Here is a 15448-nt window from a genome sequence, read left to right on the forward strand (position 1 = left end):
CTTTATGACGTAACATGGCCCCACCCACTCGGCGTTTCTGACGAGACCGGCCGTAACGGCTGTGGGAAGAAGTTGAAATCATTCCTGGCACCTTAAATGCTTTTACCTCCTGGTTGCAAGGAATGACCAACCATTCTGTACTAACTGCGTTAAGATTTCAGAGGTCAATGCCCTTCCAAGGCCAACTGGCGAGTTCAGCCGGCTGAGGAAAAAAAGAAAGATGGTGGCGCCCTTGGCGAACTTTAGAGCTGGAGCCCTACGGGTGCGGCCATCTTAGAAGGTAGGTGTCCGTACGACGGAAAGGGTTCAGGCGCCTGGTGACTTGGAAAGATTAACATTAAAGGTAGAAGCCGAGACGTCTCTGGAGAGGCAGCGGCCATTGAGTTGACAAAAGTAGTGGTCATTTATAATCTTAGGTTTGTGGAGAGAGCAGTTAAATGTGGAGTGAGTAAAGTCTTATGTAGTTTAGAAGAATTAACAGCTTTTGTAGAGGTGTGCATGCAGTCACTTCAGTCGTGTCCGACTCTTTGCGATCCTATGGGCTGCTGCCCGCCAGGTTCTTTTGTACATGGGATTCTCCAAGCAAGATCACTGGAGTGGCTTGCCATGCCTTTCTGCAGGGGATCTTCCGGACCCAGGGATCGAACTTTGGGCATCTGCATTGCAAGCAGATTGTTTACCTCTAGTTCAGTTCAGTTCAGTCGCTCAGTCGTGTCCGCCTCTTTGCGACCGGCTAAACCAGGGGGAATAGCTAGAGTGTATCGCGATAAAAATGCTAATATCGCCGTGGGATGGACACATAGAGACATCTAGTGGGTAAGGGGATGAGGTGAAAATGTGTGAACTACATGTTTTCAAAAGTAAATGGTGACAGTGGGGCATTTGAGAATATAAAATTATGAGATAATGCAATTATCATAGTCAGCATAGTTCACAAATGAAAAAAATGCTTTAAAATATTATTTTTATGTAGGCATGGGAAGTTTAATTCTAGAGGATTTAAAGATGATTTTTAGAAGGCAACCTAGATCCAATTTAAATTTTTCATTCTTTGACCCAGGAATTCTAATTCCAACAATTTATTTGGTAAAAGGTTTTATTAACCACAGAGTCTTTTGTAATAAACAAAGGAAAAGCCTAAGTGTACAGTAATAAATGCTTTGGTAAATTATGGGCTATCCACTCAGTATAACAGTATATAACATTTAAAGATTGTTAGTATAAATAAGGAAAATGGTTCTTCTAGTAGTCATGTATGGATGTGAGAGTTGGACTATAAAGAAAGCTGAGCACAGAAGAATTGATGCTTTGAACTTTGGTGTTGGAGAAGACTCTTGAGAGTCCCTTGGACTGCAAGGAGATCCAACCAGACCATCCTAAAGGAAATCAGTCCTGAGTATTCATTGGAATGACTGATGCTGAAGCTGAAACTCCAATACTTTGGCCACCTGATGCGAAGAACTGACTCATTTGAAAAGATCCTGATGCTGGAAAAGATTAAAGGCAGGAGGAGAAGGGGATGACAGAGGATGAGATGGTTGGATGGCATGACCGACTCAATGGACATGAGTTTGAGTAAACTCTGGGAGTTGGTGGTGGGACAGGGAGGCCTGGCGTGCTGCAGTCCATGGGGTTGCAAAGTCGGACACAACTGAGCAACTGAACTGAACTGAAGTATTCTTCAGAAGATAAAAAGCATCTGAAGGATAGTATATATATTTTGATCCTTTTATGAGAACAAACCATAATGTTTGTCTTTTTGAAAATTCTGATTGGTTAAATATTTAGCTTGGATTACTTTAGGGTTTGTGCTTATGAGTAGAGAATATCGTAAGTTTTCACATTCCCAGTTTTTGCAATTCTTCATTGTTAATATCTTTGTATAGTAATTATGTTTTATTATAAAAACATGTCCATTTTAGAAAAGTTTTAGAATACTGAATGATGTAGATGTTCATAATATAGTAAATATAGACTTGTCTCATTTTTCTTTTGTAAAAAATATACTTACCTGCATTTGAAATTTGGAGGAGAATATATCGTTAACAGTATTTTGCTCGTAGGTACAATATGGGTGACTTAAAATTTTTATATATGCTTTTTAATTTGTATACATTAAGAATTTATTTTAATAATTTCTTAATAGTATTAAATTCCCTTCAGGGATTAAATTTTAGCCCTATTCACTCAAGATGTCAAACTCTGAAAGGTGAGTTGAACATGTGGTCCAGAGAACTCAGGGCAGCCCATTCTGCGACCCTGACTGATCAGTTTCAGGAATGAGCTGCTGTGACCCTGCCATGGCAGCATGTGTAGATTCACAGAAGGACAAGAAGTAGAAAGCATCTGAGGACCTGGTTGGTGGGGGCCTCCTGTCTGATTCTTTGTTGTAGAATATCTGCCCAGAATCCATCCTGTGACAGTGTGTGGTGGGAGTGGCTGCACTAATCCACGATTTAGGGCAGAGCTGTTCAAATTTAAGTATAGATCAGAAAGGTCATTCTATAAACCCACAGTCCGGGGTCCCCAGTCTCACAGGTTCTGGTTTGGGTCTGCAGTGTGACTCAAGAGCTTGCATCTTTTACAAGCCTCTCAGAGAATCCTGAGGCAGGAAGCCCAGAGAAAACACTTAGAAACACATCTAGAGTGTTCTTGGCTCACAACAGATCTTGTTGGCTCCCCTTGGTACATTTAGGTGTTGATTCAAATTACGTTTGTCCAGAAGAACCTTCCTTGGAAACCCTTTCTAAAACATCTTCCCCATGAAAGCGTATGTACTAGGCTTAATATTTCTCCAAAATATTTATCAGAACTGACAATCTGAGGTGTATTTAACTCAGTCGCCTTCACTAGACTCTACGCTCCATGAAGGCCGTGGCTTTGCCTGTTTTGTTCACTGATGAGTCTCCAGTGTCTAAAACAGTGCCTGGCCAAATGTAGATGCTTAACAAATATTTTTAAAGGAATGAGTTACTCACCATGCAGTTGGATATTGAATACTGTCACAATACTGTATGGCAAATGTTCTTTTCTTTTTCCCCTAAAAGCAAGACTCACCATTTGTAAACTGGGTTAAATATCCTTATTATATCAAAGAAAATAACTCTGGATAGAGGCAAGAGAAGAGATCTATTGCTGGAAAACTAAGAATTTGTTGCAAGCAGACCTGCTCAAAAAGAATTGATAAAGGAGATGCTGACAAAAAGAAAATAACAGAAGGAAACATGTGACATCAGGAATGAAGAAAAAGGAATGGAAAGGGTAAATATATCATCAAATATAATAGGCTAGTCTCCTTTCAAGTTTTTTAAAATTACATTGGGTGGTTGAAAGCAGACATGACAACTTTACCTGATATGGTTCTCAATGTAGGTAGAAGTGTTGAGATACCATTCACTGTTAGGGAATTGTAAATTCAGGCCATCATTATCTACTACCACATACTTGACAGGATGGCTGGAATCAAGTATGACAGTGCCAACTGCTAGAAAACACATGGAACATCCAGGGTGTTCATACACTACTGGTGAGAATGCAAATTAGTACAGCCACTCTAGAAAAATTTGGCAGTTTCTTATAAAGTTAAACACAAATGTAACATATGACTGCTGGTATTTACCCCAAAGGAACAAAAGTTGGGCCCACAAATGTTCATAGGGTTTTATTCAAAACAATGAAACACTGGAAAACAACCCAGACATCTGTCAACATTAAACAGATAAGTCATTGTACATCCATACAAAAGAATACTATTCAGTAACAAGTAGAACTATTTATACACCAAAAAAATTGGATGGATCTTAACAGCAATTAGCTGAATGAAACAAAGCCTATCTCAAAGGCTACACACTGTATGATTCCATTTTAACAGTATTGTTGAAATAACCAAGTTGGAGTGATGGAGTTTGACCAGTGGTCACCATGGTCAGGGGTGGGGGAAGAGTGTGACCACAGAGGGGTAGCAGGAGGGTGTTTCTTTGTGTTGGCACAATTCTGCATCCCAGTTGTGGTGGGGTTTACAGAAATCTTATGTATAAGATAAAATTTCTTAAAACTATATACTAAAAACAAAAAGCTTCATACAAATTAGTGCATGCAAAAACCTACTAAAATCCAAGTAAGATCCAATTTACTTAACAGCACTGCACCAATGTCATTTTGTTGGGTTTGATGATGTATTATGGTTACATAAGATAACATCACTAAAGAAACTGAGTAAGGGTATGTGGGAACTTGGCATATTTTGTAATTACCTGGGAGTCTAAAACTATTTCAAAACGAATTTTATAAAAATCATTTTTAAAGTGTTTGTAAACTACCTAATGCCACTTATAAACTTAGATAAATACATCCAGTTATGTTGGATTACATTTATGAATATATTCCTTTTTCTTTTGAAGTACATTGTAGACAGAGATGAATTTAGAGCCTAAGAAATGCAAAAGTGAAACATATAATAATATAAGGTGGGCACAGAACACTCCTGTATTGTATATAACATTACAAATTAGTGTCAAGACTAGCCCACTTTAAAATTATGGAATCTTTGATATGGTTCAAGGTATTCTGCCCCAAAATGGACATCAGGTGTATAATAAATTTAGACTTGTGATAGAAAGTTCAAGTATATGTCATTTTCATGAGGTTTCTTTCCTGCAGAATTCTGATATTTTGCTAAAGTTACTCCATATTTAGTGGGTCCATAGCCATTTTATTTCCGTGTCAATTCATGAAAAGCAATGAGGCAGAATGTATCACTGAAATCCTGCCATATTCATTGCCATCTGAAAATTTTTCTCCAGTATGCACATCAGGCAACTTACCGAGGTTTTATTTCTAGGCAAAGGCTTTCCCACGATCATCATATTGTTACTATGTATGAGCTCACTGGTGATCTATTATGATCACTGATGAGATAGGGTTTTTATTTCCATAGAAGGCTTTCCTAGTCTCTCCATTCATAGTATTTATCTTAGCATATACTTTTCAGACATATAATTAGTACCTAAAAATGCTTCCTCGAGCTTTTTCTGCATTGAATGTATCAGAGCTTTTCCTACATGTTAATTTAGACATACAATGTGAGGTAACTGATCACTGAAGGCACTATCACATTCTCTTCATTCATTAAATTTCACTCCTATGCAAATTTCGTATTTCCTAAGGGTGAAATCTAGCAGCAGGCTAATCTACACTGACAACAGTCAAGTGTGCTAGGAGCACACTGATGTTTAGTAAGTTCACTGAACTATCATCTTTTTTATCCTAAACAAATTCACTTGTATATAATGAGTTCAGAGTTTCTACAAAGAATTATGTATTTTGACCTACATGTTTCTCGTGTATATTAATAAGGGTTGACAGAAGATTACCCCCAATCACTGGATTCTTAGTCTGTCTCGTTTATGAGTTCTTTGATGTACAATGAGTGTTGAATTTGTGTTGAGGCTTTCTCACATTAATTGCATACATACAGTTTGTCTCCTGTGTAAATTTTCTGGTGGGTAATGAGACCAATACCAATGCTGAATAGGATTTTCCACAGTCAGAAAATATAAAGGTTAGAAATCTCTGATGTTGGACAAAGCATATTTTCTTCCTGTAGGTGTGATCATAGTCATTGCTTTTATGGTTTGTTTCCATTATGAGTTCTCTGATGTACAAGGAGATTCCTTTTTGAGGAGAAGCCTTTTCCACAATCACTGCATACAAAAGGTTTCTCTCCTGTATGAGTCCGCTGATGAACCACCAGACGGCTTTTCACAGTGAAGCCTTTGCCACATTCACTGCAGGCATAAGGTTTCTCTCCAGTATGAATCTGCTGGTGTAAAATGAGCTCTGTTTCCAGGACAAAACCTTTTCCACATTCACTGCATATATAGGACTTCTCTCCCATATGAATTTGTTGATGTACGATGAGATAGCGTTTCATGGTGAAACCTTTTCCACACTCACTGCATGTAAAGGGTTTCTCTCCAGTATGAGTTCGCTGATGTACCACAAGATTGCTCTTAAAGGCAAACTCTTTTCCACATTTATTGCATGTATAGGGTTTCTCTCCAGTGTGAGTTCGCTGATGTAACATCAGTCCACTGTTCACAATGAAGCCTTTCCCACATTCACTGCATCGGTAAGGTTTCTCACCAGTATGTGTTCGCTGATGCACGACCAGCCGACTCTTTAATGGGAAGCCTTTCCCACATTCACTGCAGATGTAGGGTTTCTCTCCAGTGTGAGTTCGTTGATGTATGGTAAGCATGCTCTTCACAGTGAAGCCTTTTCCACATTCACTACATACATAGGATTTCTCTACTGTATGAGTCTTCTGATGTACAATCAGATTACCCTTCCTGGGAAAGCCTTTTCCACATTCATTGCACACATATGGCTTCTCTCCTGTATGAATTCGCTGATGTTCGGTCAGACGGCTCTTCATGATGAAACCTTTCCCACATTCATTGCATGTGTAGGGTTTCTCTCCTGTATGATTCCGTTGGTGGATGATGACATAGTGCTTTGTGGTAAAGCCTTTCCCACATTCACTGCAGATGTAGGGTTTCTCTCCTGTGTGAGTTCGCTGGTGTATAGTGAGCATGCTCTTTCCAGTGAAGCCTTTTCCACATTCACTACATACATAGCATTTCTCTCCAGTATGATTTCGCTGATGTAAGATGAGATTACGCTTCCCTGGGAAGCCTTTTCCACAGTCACTGCATACGTAAGGTTTCTCTCCTGTGTGAGTTCGCTGGTGTTCAATCAGACGGCTCTTCATGGTGAAGACTTTTCCACAATCACTGCATATAAAAGATTTCTCTCTCTCGTGAATTCTCTGATGTTCATTGAGCCTGGACTTACGGGAGAAGACTTTTGCACACAGACTGCATCCGTAAGGTTTCTCTCCTGTATGAACTCTCTGATGATCAGTGAGCTGAGATTTCTTAACAAAGGCTTTCCCACATTCACTGCATATATGGGCTTTCTCTATGTTGTGAGTTATTTGGTGCTTAATGACTTGGGACTTAGTGCTGATGGGTTTTGTAGTTACAGGGCATTTAACTGGAGAATGACATTTTTCATGTTTACCAAACAGAAATAATTTCCTATCTCCATTGCATTCAGTAGAGTTTTTAATTTCATAGCTTTGGCTCTGGATGACTAAACTTAAATTTGACTTCAAAGTTTTTATATAGAACTCAAACATATCATGATTTTGCCTGAAAGAGAAATAACTTTGGCTTTGAGGAACAGGATTTCCAAATGTATTATGTTCCTGGTATTGTTCAATACCTTTCAGCATTTTTTTACCTTTCCAGTCAACCTGCAGATGATTACCAACGTTGCCAGTTTCTAGGAAAGAAGAGAATAATGAATCCTTTTTATTCCTGTTTGGAATAAAATTGGTTAAAAAATTCCTTGGTGTTTTTTAAAAATGGTACTTTAGTGGCAACCTTATGATAACAGTATGAAACAAACACCATGTACAAATGTTCCTTATTTCTTACACATTGATAAAAACAAAGTAATATAGGGACTTCCTGGTGGGCCAGTGGTCAAGACTCTGTACTTCCACTGTAGGGCACACGGGTTCGATCCCACATGCAGTGTGGCCAAAAATTTAAAAAAACAAAAACAAAAACCAAAGATTTCTTCTTGAGCCAAGGCCTGGAAGGTAGAAATCCACAGCCAGGGAAGTGAAAGGGATTTGTGACAGGGTTCAAAGGAGTGAGTTATAAAATCAAAGGAAGGAGAAAACGAGGCAAACAAAAATCAAGATATGAAATAAAATCAAGGATCAGATCTCAGAAGCGAAAACGGGTATATTTCCCTCTCAAGGCCTAAAAGTTCTTTTATGGGAGAGAGCTATGCAGAGGCACAGTTTCTGCATTTTCAGACACTCCCCAGCCTCTTCTCCCTGTCTAGCTCAGGACATCTGCAGTTACCAACCAGTTCTCACTCACCTGGACAGGTGTGACTGTGGATTTCATCTTCTGTCATCCATTGTTCTTCCCCTTGTTCCAACTTGGACAGCACATCTGGTTTGCTGACTCGATACCCTGTTCATAGGAAATGATAGAAGACTTAGTCCCACTGAATTGGGCTGGGGCTGGTCAAGACAGGAGAATTTTACATTTGAGGAATTGGTTTTCACATCTGCCAAGCAGAGGCTTTGCACTCAGGAGAGACTCATGGGATGTTATGATATGATACTATCTCTTTGGTCTCCATCCCTGGTTTCTGGCAGAGAGCTTCTGCAGCCCTTATAGGGACTTCCCTGATGGCCCAGTGGCTAAGACTCCAAGCTCCCAATGCAGAGAACCTGGGTTTGATGCCTGGTTATGGAACTAGATCCCACATGCCACAATAGAGCTTGAAGATCCTTTTTGCCACAACTAAGTCCTGGCGTGCGAACTAAGTCCTGGCGTGCATACTAAGTCACTTCAGTCGTGTCCGACTCTTTGTGACCCTATGGACTCTAGCCCGCCAGGTTCCCTGTGCACAGGACTCTTCAGCATGAATACTGGAGTGGGTTGCCATGACCTTCTCCAGGGGATCTTCCTGACCCAGGGATCAAACCATAGTCTCTTCTATCTCCTACATTGGCAGGCGGGTTCTTTACCACTAGCACCACCTGGGAAGACCTGGCACAGCCGAATAAATATTTTTAAAATTAAAATTAAAATGAAGCCCTTGTAATTTCCTATGTGAGAGGCATGGAGGAAACCTCTTTTGTTACTGCATTTGGTTTAAATTCCAGTTCCTGGCACAAGAACTTCCAACAACCTTGGTCTCCAAGAGTGACGGGTGTCTTCTGTGTGCTGATAAGATGACTGGTGGCTAGGGGCCCTAGGGAGTTTCAGAGTGGAGACTGGCTGCCAGAAAAACCAAGGCATGAACAGAAGGTTGGAAATTTCAGCTCCTCCTACCCCTGCCATGAGCTTCCCTGATAGCTCAGTTGGTAAAGAATCCACCTGCAATGCAGAAGACCCCAGTTCGATTCCTGGGTCAAGAAGATCCGCTGGAGAAGTGATAGGCTAACCACTCCAGTATTCTGGCCTGGAAAATTCTGTGGACTATATAGCCCATGAGGTTGCAAACAGTCGGACATGACTGAGCGACTTTCACTTTCTTTCACCTTTCACCCCCACCACAGAGAGAGAGAGGACTGGAGACTGAGTTAACCACCCACAGCCAGTGATTTAAAAAAAATATGCCTACACAATGAAATCAGCATTAAAACCCCTGTATCACCGGGCTGGGGGAGCTTCTGGGTTGATGACCACATCAAGGTGACACACTTGGAGCACGCATGGAAGGACCATGATCCCTCCCTTAACTCTGCTCCTGGCATCTCTTCCATTTGGCTATTCCTGAGTTTTATCCTTTATAATAAACTGGTAATGGTAAGTAAAGTGCTTTCCTGAGTTCTACGAGCCATTCTAACAAATTGTCAAATGCTGAGGGGTAGAGAATGGGAACGCTTGATTTTTTCTTTTTAATGTATTTTTTTTTTTTTTTTTGGCCATGCCCTGTGGCATGTGGGACCTTAGTTTCCCAACCAGGGATCAAACTTGCGCTCCCTGGATTGGAAGTGCAAAGTCTTAACCACTGGACCACCAGGGAAGTCCCAAAGGCTCAGTTTATAGTCAAGTCAGACAGAAGTGTGGGTACCCTGGACACCTAATATGTTCAATTTACATCTGAAGTGAGCCTGTAAGCCTCTGGGGTATGATGCTGAATTTGGGTGGTTAGTGTCAAAAGAAGATTGGATTGCGGGACACCCAGGCTGTACCTGAAGAGTAGGAGAATTGGTTACTAGTATAGAAAAAACCCAGACATTTGGTGTCAGCCATGTTGGGCGTGAAAACAGTTCATGGCACATTGTATATACCCTTTTATCAGGAGCTAGAAGAGGCAATGAGAATCTGCCATAGGGCACTGCAATGATTTCAAAGTTTAAGCAGCTGAGAAAATAAAGGCCACTGACTGGGGACCCTCTGAGGGACCCAAGGGAGCTGTCCTCACCCATGGACACCAGGTTGCTATAGTTCTCCAGCATCACATCCCGGTACAGGGCCTTCTGAGCAGGGGCCAGGAGCTGCCACTCTTCCCACGTGAAGTCCACGGCCACATCCTTGAATGACAGGGTTTCCTGGAGAAACAGATTCCTGGTTTAATACGAGTGCTTCTCTTCGATTCATTCATAAAGGATATAAAGGAAGCTCTGCCGCTCATATGAAGTGCGGTTTTGACACCAATTCTCATGAGTATGTTTTAAACACACCAGCAAGCCCTTCTCTGACACCAGCTGGTTTGCTGCCATTCAGTTCTGACACGGTCAGCCTGGAGAGGGCACCATGGGGCCCAGGGTGAGGGCAGCCCCTGTCTAGATACGACACAAAGGGACTTAGCTAAAGAATAGAGGCAGACTCACACAGAGAATAGACTTATGGCTGCCAAAGTGCGGGTTGGAGGGGAAATGGGTTGGCAGTTCGGGATTAGCAGATGCAAGCTATTATATATATATAGAATGGATAAATAAACTTCTAATGTTCAGCACAGAGAACTAGATTCAATATACTGTGACAAGCCATAACGGAAAATAGTATGAAAAAAGAATGTATATACATGTATAATAGAATCACTTTGGTATACAGCAGAAATTAACACAACATTGTAAATCAACTATACTTCAATTTAAAAAAGATTTTAAAGAAGATATCATGGGCAAAGCTGAAAGAAAGGTGACAAGCCGGGAAAATATTTTTTTATAAACAAAAGAAAGAGGACTTCCCCAGGAGTCCAGTGCTTAAGAATCCATGCTTCCACTGCAGGGAGAGCAGGTTCAATCCCTGGTCAGGGAAATAAGGTCCCACATGCAACGTTGTGAGGTTAAAATAAAAGAGAGAGAGAAAGAATCAATCTATAGTGGATAGGAATGACTCATTAATCAGAAGAAAAAGACAATCTTGTTAATGTAAAAATGATAAGGACAGAGATATCTCAAGAGAAAAAAATGCAGCTGACCAATTAATATACAAGACAGATTTCAACCTCATCTGTGATGAGGTAAATGCAAAATATGGCAAAAAAAAAAAAAAACCTGATTGATGTAAATTATACAATTTGATAATTTCCTAGTATTTAGTGCTGTCAGAGACTAAAGGCATGGATGACCTCACACAACCCTTACCATGTAGCAGGCACTCCTCTTAACGCTTTACATAGTTTAACACAGTTTTTTGAGTATGACTATAGACAAATGGCTCAGTGGGTAAAGAATCTGTTTGCAATGCAGGAGACACAGGAGACATGGGTTCAATCCCTGGGTTACGAAGATCCCCTGGAGGAGGAAATGGCAACCCACTCCAGTATTCTTGCCTGGAGAATTCCACGGACAGAGGAACTTGGCAGGTTAAAGCCCATGGAGTCACACAGAGTTGGACACGACTAAGTGACTAGCACAGCACACAGACAAACGGAATTTTATGCAGCTAATATTCACCGAACAATTGCAGTCATTATTCATTTGGATGTTTAAATTATATCATCTTATGGCAACAGGATGTTCTTTAAGAGTGTAATTTTTTGTTGCACAAAATGTCCTAACAGATGTGTTTATGTACACAGATATGTGCACAAACCCACATACATCTGTAAATAGACACACATCTACAGGTGTGCACACAGGGTCAGTGATTGATACACATGATGTTCTAACACTAGTTGTTTCACAGGAATCATATAAACATTACATTCTTTATCCCACTTTGCCATGGTGTTGGGGTTAGATTCAGTTTATTTCTCTCTACTGAACTGGATTTTTTTTTTTTACAGGCCTCTACAAATCCATTAAGGAATAAAGGAGAGAATAAAATAAGACATGAGTCACCTGCGCCTGGATCATATTCTCTGTTCTCTGAAAACAGTTGGCAATGCAGAGGTTCTGTCTCTACCTCTTTTGGATATTCCTGTTAATTTCTAGTTAGATATCACAGCTGCCGGTGTGTCCCCAGAAATAACAATATCTAGGTCCTGGAACCTCCTCTTTCTTCAATCATATCTTGTCTGTTGTTTAAGCCTGTGGGTTGAAAAGCAAAATTACTTTTAGGATTATATTCCTACTTTCTGTGCGCTCACCTTAATACTATGGTCCCCAGTATTTCTGTCCCTCCATTTGGTTTCCCAGAGAATTTCACACCTTGGGCCAGTGAAACCTAATTCCCTGAATATGTGGGAGTAACATGAATTTGATGGGGGAAGTGGCCAAGGAGAATTAGCACAGCACTATAATTCAGTGGCAGGTAATTTTCAGAACTGTTACAGAAATGAAGCCATCCAGGCACAGAGAAACTGTAAAATCTTCCTTTAAATTTGTCGCTCTGACACCTCTTTAAAAGTCTTCACAGCCCTTGTTTAAATACATTTTTCAACACGAGGGCCAATGAACAAATCAGAAAAAGAATATGAGCTATACAATCTTGAGAAAGAAGAATGGAACTGGAGGAATCAACCTGCCTGACTTCAGGCTATACTACAAAGCAACAGTCATCAAGACAGTATGGTACTGGCACAAAGACAGAGACATAGATCAATGAACAAAATAGAAAGCCCAGAGATAAATCCACATATCTATGGACACCTTATCTTTGACAAAGGAGGCAAGAATATACAATGGAGAAAAGACAATGTCTTTAACAAGTGGTGCTGGGAAAACTGGTCAACCACTTGTAAAAGAATGACACTAGAACACTTTCTAACACCGTACACAAAAATAAACTCAAAATGCATTAAAGATCTAAACGTAAGACCAGAAACTATAAAACTCCTAGAGGAAAACATAGGCAAAACACTCTCTGATATATATCACAGCAGGATCCTCTATGACCCACCTCCCAGAGTAATGGAAATAAAAGCAAAAATAAACACATGGGGCCTAATTAAACCTAAAAGCTTTTGCACAACGAAGGAAACCATAAGCAAGGTGAAAAGACAGTCTTCAGAATGGGAGAAAATAATAGCAAATGAAGCAACTGACAAAGAATTAATCTCAAAAATATACAAGTAGCTCATGCAGCTCAATTCCAGAAAAATAAACAACTCAGTCAAAAAATGGGCCAAAGAACTAAACAGACATTACTCCAAAGAAGACATACAGATGGCTAACAAACACATGAAAAAATGCTCAACATCACTCATTATTAGAGAAATGCAAATCAAAACCACAATGAGGTATCATCTCACACCAGTCAGAATGGCTGCTATCTAAAAGTCTACAAACAATAAATGCTGGAGAGGGTGCGAAGAAAAAGGAACCCTCTTACACTGTTGGTGGGAATGCAAACTAGTACAGCCACTATGGAGAACAGTGTGGAGATTCCCTAAAAAACTGGAAATAGAACTGCCATACTACCCAGCAATCTCACTGCTGGGCATACACACCGAGGAAACCAGAAGTGAAAGAGACACGTGTACCCCAGTGTTCATCGCAGCACCATTTACAATAGCCAGGACATGGAAGCAACCTAGATGTCCATTGGCAGATGAATGGATAAGAAAGCTGTGGTATATATACACAAAGGAATATTACTCAGCTATTAAAAAACTGCATTTGAATCAGTTCTAACGAGGTGGATGAAACTGGAGCCTATTATACAGAGCGAAGTAAGTCATACAGAAAAACACCAATACAGTATATTAATGCATATATATGGAATTTAGAAAGATGGTAACGATGACCCTACATGCGAGACAGCAAAAGAGACACAGATGTAAAGAACAGACTTTTGGACTCTGTGGGAGAAGGAGAGGGTAGGATGATTTGAGAGAATAGTATTGAAACATGTATATTATCATATGTGAAATTAATAGATCGCCAGTCCAGGGTCGATGCATGAGACAGGGTGCTCAGGGCTGGTGCACTAGGACGACCCTGAGGGATGGGATGGGGAGGGAGGTGGGAGGGAGGGTCAGGACGGGGAACACATGTATACCCATGGCTGATTCATGTGAATGTATGGCAAAAACCACCACAATATTGTAAAGTAATTAGCCTCCAATTAAGATAAAAAAAAAAAAAAACCACAAAACTAAAAAAAAAAAAAAAGAATATGAGCTATAAGTACAAATATAAAAAACAATTCAAAAATATAAATACTGGGAAAATGAATAAGGCAGTTAACTTGCAGGGAAAAGAATAAAGACAAAATCTAAAGGGATTAGAAAACTGGTGGGTCAGAGACTTGAACCTGGAGTTTTCGGGGAATGTTAAGTTCATTAGCCAAAGTCTGAGCTAAACACCCGAACCTACCAGGGCTCCTGATCCTCCAAGCCTTCTGCGTCACGCATTTCTTCACGAAAGACAGTGACCGTTACCCCCCACCCGACTAATACCAGGTCAGATACACACGTATACTGACCTCCCTTAATGGTTCCTCAACTTTGAGCTCCGAATTATTCGAAAACCCCTACAAGACGCCGCATTCACTGACAATCCCCACCGCACTAGTCGTCAACCGCCAAGACGCTAAACCCTGACCTCAGGACTCGCTCAGTAGTTGATCTGTTCAGACTTTTAATCGGTGACCACCAGAGGCCATGACTGACCCCAAAGACACCCCGATCACGGACGTTCAGTACACGCTCCCCTCAAAAACAAAAATCAAACCGCCACCCGCCCTCGTGCTACCTTCACGGGCTGGAGAGCCACAACCCACCTAAAGGCCGACAGACCGCCCCCGTCCCCGCCCTTTTTACAGCCAGACCCACAAACCCACCTGGTTCTCTCCTGAACCTGCAGCCACGTCTTCAGGGCCTAACTTTCTTCCCTAAGCTTCTTTCACTTCTGGTCCCCTCGCCCAGCCCCCTCTACCGACACCAACCGTCAAGGGTCAGCGGCGTTTCTACCGCGTTTCTATGGTGAACGATAGGACGTTTCCGGCATTTCCTTATGAGCTAATATATCCGCGCCGCCACCGCCGCCTCAGCCCCCTGGGGGCCGCCATCTTTGCACATCTGACGTACAGACGGGGTACGGGTCTGCCGGGAAACCACGGCTGCAATTCTATTTCCTGGCCCAAGGAAAATGGGACGATTTTAAGAGGTTCGAGCTCATACAAAGCAATCATGACGTGAGGGTAAATTCGTTTGAATGGACAGGGTCCGCTTTCTAAGGTCAGAGTCCATCAAGACCAAAAGGGCGCAGGCATACATCCTAAGCGGCTGTTAATGGCTACGGCGTCTCAGCTTCGTGGGAAATTAAAATTACTTGTGGACCTCTCGATCACTGGTTTAACCCCGAAAAGATCTAGAGACCGTATGAAAACTTAAGCGTGCTTGGAATAAAACAAAAACTGGAGGAGCTCTGTAGCCATTGGGCAGGAGCACCGTGGAAGCAGCCATCTTAGAAGAGGTTCGGTGTCCGTACGACAGAGCAAGTGCTTTGTGCGGG

At 41.2% G+C, this 15448-nt stretch overlaps 1 protein-coding gene and 1 long non-coding RNA gene across 2 annotated transcripts; one reads left to right on the top strand and one right to left on the bottom strand.

Moving 5' to 3' along the window:
* The first annotated feature begins 39 nt into the window (after window positions 1-39).
* On the top strand, window positions 40-12055 carry LOC145515187 (uncharacterized). The gene is made up of 3 exons (XR_014060730.1): window positions 40-280; window positions 3048-3261; window positions 11836-12055. It is a non-coding gene; the product is annotated as an uncharacterized LOC145515187 (long non-coding RNA).
* On the bottom strand, window positions 3647-14844 carry LOC145515105 (uncharacterized). Its single transcript, XM_081514693.1, is given in 6 exon segments — window positions 3647-7347; window positions 7959-8052; window positions 8055-8104; window positions 10024-10150; window positions 11891-12079; window positions 14775-14844. Coding segments are annotated over 5 exon segments (2007 nt in total). The 5' UTR covers window positions 11906-12079; window positions 14775-14844; the 3' UTR covers window positions 3647-5626.
* Window positions 14845-15448: the final 604 nt, after the last annotated feature.

Source organism: Giraffa tippelskirchi, chromosome 7, assembly GCF_054371585.1.
Source record: "Giraffa tippelskirchi isolate mGirTip1 chromosome 7, T2T-mGirTip1v1.2.pri, whole genome shotgun sequence".
Taxonomy (NCBI): Eukaryota; Metazoa; Chordata; class Mammalia; order Artiodactyla; family Giraffidae; genus Giraffa; species Giraffa tippelskirchi.